The sequence below is a fragment of the Hipposideros armiger genome, unplaced genomic scaffold (assembly GCF_001890085.2).
Source record: "Hipposideros armiger isolate ML-2016 unplaced genomic scaffold, ASM189008v1 scaffold_1644, whole genome shotgun sequence".
Classification (NCBI taxonomy): Eukaryota; Metazoa; Chordata; class Mammalia; order Chiroptera; family Hipposideridae; genus Hipposideros; species Hipposideros armiger.
In genome coordinates, this window is record NW_017732994.1 from 100,927 (window position 1) to 105,937 (window position 5,011).

The 5,011-nt window shown below is 43.1% G+C and overlaps 1 protein-coding gene across 1 annotated transcript; it reads right to left on the reverse strand.

Annotated features, from left to right (window-relative positions):
- Positions 1 to 216: 216 nt before the first annotated feature.
- CCR4 (C-C motif chemokine receptor 4) lies at positions 217 to 4,547 on the reverse strand. Its single transcript, XM_019634419.1, has 2 exons — positions 4,506 to 4,547; positions 217 to 2,350 (listed from the first exon to the last, which is right to left on the reverse strand). The coding sequence occupies exon 2, from the start codon at positions 2,299 to 2,301 to the stop codon at positions 1,219 to 1,221; it is 1,083 nt and encodes a 360-aa protein (XP_019489964.1). The 5' UTR covers positions 2,302 to 2,350; positions 4,506 to 4,547; the 3' UTR covers positions 217 to 1,218.
- Between the last annotated feature and the right edge of the window lie 464 nt (positions 4,548 to 5,011).

Genomic DNA, 5,011 nt, shown 5'->3' on the forward strand with positions numbered 1-5,011 from the left:
ATGTTCTCTAAGTCCATCCATATCGTTGCAAATGGTACGATTTCCTTCTTCTTTATAGCTGAGTAATACTCCATTGTGTAAATGTACTACAGTTTCTTAATCCAGTCGTCTACCGATGGGCATTTCGGCTGTTTCCAAGTCTTGGATGTTGTGAATAGCACTGCAATGAACGTAGGGGTGCCTATATTTTTTCGAATTAATGTCTTGGGTTTTTCTGGATAAATACCTAAGAGTGGAATTGCTGGGTCATACAATTTCATAATTTTTTGACAGTCATTTTTATGCCACATCAGCAATGACTTTTAGTTGATTATTCCTACCTCACATGATGGAAGGCACTTCAAAATGATAAAGCAAGCATTGTCATACTTTAATAGTCCTCATTATTTTTACTTTTGAAGGCATTGTTTGTAAATAAGTAAAAGACCCCAAATAAATGTATCTGAAACTATGTATTATTTTTACAATTTGAATATTCACCTGTTTTAATTAAAACAATACATGTCCACAAGCATATATAACTATTTGAATTTCTACAAGTATGTTTGGATTTTTTAATGCCTCGTATTTCAAGTTTGGAACTCAGACCATGCTAATGCCTTTACAGTCTTACACTTGGAATCGACATAAAAAGTATGGCTTCCATTAACAAATAATCCTTTACAATAAAAGCATCAAGATCTAAATTCATTACTTCACCATTCATTTCTGCGTACACTTGGCTTCATGGACTATACCTGGCTTCAGATATATTATTAGGAAAAAAAACACTAAGGCAGCATGTCCAAGTTTTCTATATTGTTCCACAAAAGCTAGCAATTAATTAAAGGGCCTGTATTTCACAGCAGGAAGCAGCAATTTACTCCACCAGTCAATTCACTCCGATTCCCTCAGGAGAACTCCATCAGTTCCTGTAAGAAGGGAAGGGTCTTCCCCTTCAAATATTACCTATCACCGCTTTGAAACACTGCTCAGAATGCTCCTCAAGTTCACTTATCCCGGCAGGACAGCCTGGTGTCCGGGAGGACGCCTCAGTGGGGGGGAACTTGTGCCCCACTGATCCTGTTATGTGGCAAGAGGAAAAGCTGACTGCAGGGTGAGAAGCCCCACTTTCTGCAGTGGATGTACGTCTTCCTGACACTTGCTCAGGGAACTCTTACTATAATACAACTTTAAGAAAGCTCTTCATTTGGGAAACTTACTCTGTGTTTTGCATTTTTACAGAGCGCCATTTAGATCATGATCCACTGTGGACTGCGTGTAAGAGGAGCTGGGGGTGTCAGGGGAGTAAATTTGGAGGAGCCTACAGTATTGGCAGAGCACAAAAGAGCCCCTGCAGGTTTTGAAGAGCTGTATGATGTACTTGCGGAATTTCTCCCCCAGGAAAAAGTAGATGACTGGATTAAGGCAGCAGTGAACAAAAGCCAGGGTCTCGGTGGCCTGAATGGCATAGTCCAGGTGTCTCTCAAAGGTGCAGTCCTGAAGGACCTCTAACTCTACCAGGGTCTCCAGGAAGAGCACTATGTTGTATGGCGTCCAGAACCCCAGGAAGAGGACCACCACGGCGAAGATCATCTTCACCGCCTTGTTCTTCTTCTCGTTCTTACTGTGCTGCAAGGTCCTGATGATCATGGAGTAGCAAAACAGCATGATCCCCAAGGGGATGACCAATCCTAGAATGTTGATCTCCAGGGAGCTCAGGACCTTCCACCTCGTGGAGTTGAATGAGTACTTGGTTTTGCAGTAGGTGTGGTTGCGCTCTGTATAGCAAGTGCTGAATAAAAGGCCGGGGAGAGAAGCAAATACAGCCACTGACCACGTGGCTAAGCTGGTGATGATCCCGTACGTCACGGTCCTCGCTCTCAAGGAAAACACCGCGTGCACGATTGCCAGGTATCTATCGATGCTCATGAGCATGATGAAGAATATGCCACTGTAAAAGCCCACCAAGTATATCCAGGAAATAATCTTGCAGAGACCTAGTCCAAAAACCCACTGGTCTGCAGCATAATAGCCCCAGAAAGGGAGGGAGAGCACGAAGAGCAGGTCCGAGATGGCAAGGTTGAGCAGGTACACGTCGGTCATGGACCTTAGCCGCTTGTACTTGAACAGAACCAGAACCACCATGGAATTGCCAAGCAGGCCAAACAGAAAGACCAAGCTGTAGAGTGGAGGCAGGAAGAGCCCCCCAAATGCCTTGATGCCTTCTTTGGTGCAAGGCTTGGGGATATTTTCATTAAAATAGTAATTGCTATAGAGGCTTTCATCCTGGGTGGTGTCTGCTATATCTGTGGGGTTCATTTTCAAATCTCCAGGCTCCTCAAGGCAGCTCTGAGACCCACCAGAGAAGCTAACGAGGGGAAGAGCAAACAAGATTTCTGTAAGAACAAAAACAAATCAAAACAGTGCTGAATGCGGAGCACAGCTGCTTACTGTTTTTGCCCTAGAGCGTTCTACATCCTTTCCAACCTTCCCAAATTGGAAGGTTCAACTCCTTGCAGGGCAGGGCAGCCAGATGAAATGATTCTGCCCTCTGGGGTCAGACAGATTCCAAATTCCAGCTCTGCCACTCCTTTTTTCTCCTCTGTTGGGAGCTTCAGTTCTCTCATTTGTTAAGTGGGCATAGTAAAACCACTTTTTCAAGGAGATGTTTCTCAAGGATGTATTTCTAAAAGATAGCCTGGGGTTACTGAAATCACTTGCAGGAATGACAAGGCCAGATGATATCACCCAACAGCACTGCACTGAGGGCCTTTCTGACATAAAGGCAAGAAAAAAAAAAAGATTTTTTAAAAATCTACTTATGTTTCCCCTTCAGAGTGTAACTCCAAAAATTCAGTACTTGCTTAGGTAGTCCTTAAGCTAAAAGGAAACCAGGTTGACCTTGCCTTTATATAAAAATTCTAATTGCTCCTGCATGCTTTGTACTTTATAGATTTCAAAGCACGTTCACTGGGATTGCCCATTTAATCCCACTCCCATGCTCCTGTCTCCCCCACCCCCAACAAAAATCTGGTGCTCTGAACTAAGGAAGAATATTGAGCCATGGTGTAGGTGACTCATGAAAGATTCAGAGAGGTTAAACAACTTCTGAAGAGCACACAGCTATGCACAGAACTTGCTCTTCAGGCCCCAGTCCCAAGTATGGGGGATATGGGAGGGGCGGGTTGGGAGGGCTCTGATTTATGGCTTTGCTGGTTTCCGTGGTGTACATACCCCCACTATGACCAAGGTCAAGCTACCAGCTGCCTCACAAAATTCCTTTATATTTAACAATCAGCTCTTGAGAGTTGATGCAAGGAGGCTCCAACACACCACTGCCAGGTTCCATGTTCGCTCTAGAACTTCATCTTAGGCGGGAACATGCCAGGCCTTCCAGGCCTGGGTGGCTACCCTCTCCTGAGCCTATATTTGATGTCAATGCAGCAAATCTGTTGTCAAGGCCCATCGGAAGGTTGCAGTTTTCAGCTGGGTAAATTGAGGGAAATTTTTAGTGTTTTCATCAGAACCACATATGAAAATCAATCCTATGCACTGAATCCTATTAGAGTGGGTATTATTAGCGTGACAGACGTAGAAAAGTCACATCGGAGCCAGAAATAAAATCTCTACCTCTCCAACCACCATTTCCTATCTAAATTGGCACGAGGTTAAAACGTAAATTTACACACATGCTCACAACCGTTTTTGTTTCCTATCTCAGTTGGCAGATGAAGAGGTTAAAACCTTACAGTCACACACGTTCACATGTGAATCGCAGCAATGCAGGGATGAGTGCCTTCTCCTTCTTCCTTCTCACTGGCACTATGAGATTCCTTATTAAGACCCTTTTCACATTGCTCAGTCATTCACATCTACTCCCTATCCCCCCCCCCTCATTAGTGTATATCCAAACACCAAACTATGTGTTTCTCAAGAGAGAGATATTGATTTACTCCTGTAAATGGATGCTGAAGACCTGAGGTATTTCAGAGTCTCAAAAAATAAAATTAAATTAAAAAAACAGAATAACAATTCTAGTCTTTCTGCACCATTTTGCCAGGGATAATTAAAGAATAAAAGAGGCTGAGGAGTTAAGAAATTAGCAGAAGAACAAACAAAAGTAAACACAGCTGGTAAAAGTTTCACATTAGTCTGTAGTCCTTTTTTGCGCGGTGTTTTTTCACCTCAGAGTCTTAATAGAAACAAGAAGCAGAAAAGTTTATATGTTGAATGAAAATTGTCTGTGTGTTGCAAGCATGTGGACTTAGGCCAGATGTGTGCAGGGAGAAAGTCCTGCATAAATGAATGCCCATCAGATGAGGGCTCAGAGGGTGTGAGTACCGGTAGATAGATCCTGTGTGATCCAAGATAGGAGCCAAATGTGAGCACTAGAGTGGCCATGATGCCTGAGTGCTAGGACCAGGTGAGTGGCTAGCCAGCTTTTAGTGCTTCCAAAGTTCACACAACTGTGTAGAAATCCGCGCATGGCCTGAAGCCCTGGAAATAGCCCCATCCCCACTTACCTTGCTTTTCTGAAAGTGGCTCTGAGGAAGGTCTGTGAGGCAGTGCTAGACTTGCTCAAGAAGCAGCACTAAGAAAGACAGGTCCCTTTGAAGGGCATGTGGCTTCCTGTGAACACCAGCTCTATCTCTCACTCTCTATACTGAGTACTGAGTTCAAATGGGGTTTTTTTTTTGATAGAAGAAACAGACAATGACTCTTAGGGACTCTTAGTCACTCATTTCCCAAACCTCAATTTGTTCTTTACTAGATTGAGGGGAAAAATGAAGTAAATTTTTTAAAAAGAAAAACTTTTTAAAAATAATGTATTTGTTGGACTTTTTACTTTAAAACTTTCCTTTTAACTGGCTGTATGAAGTAGAAACAATCTTTAGATTCTGGATCAGGGGCTGTTCATTATTTCCCCATCATGGATGTGCAGTGGCAAGCAAATCAAGATGTGCAGTCTTCTCTAAACAAGTGGGAGGTCAGAGTGAGAGGCCAGACAATCTCAAGAAAAAGGATATTC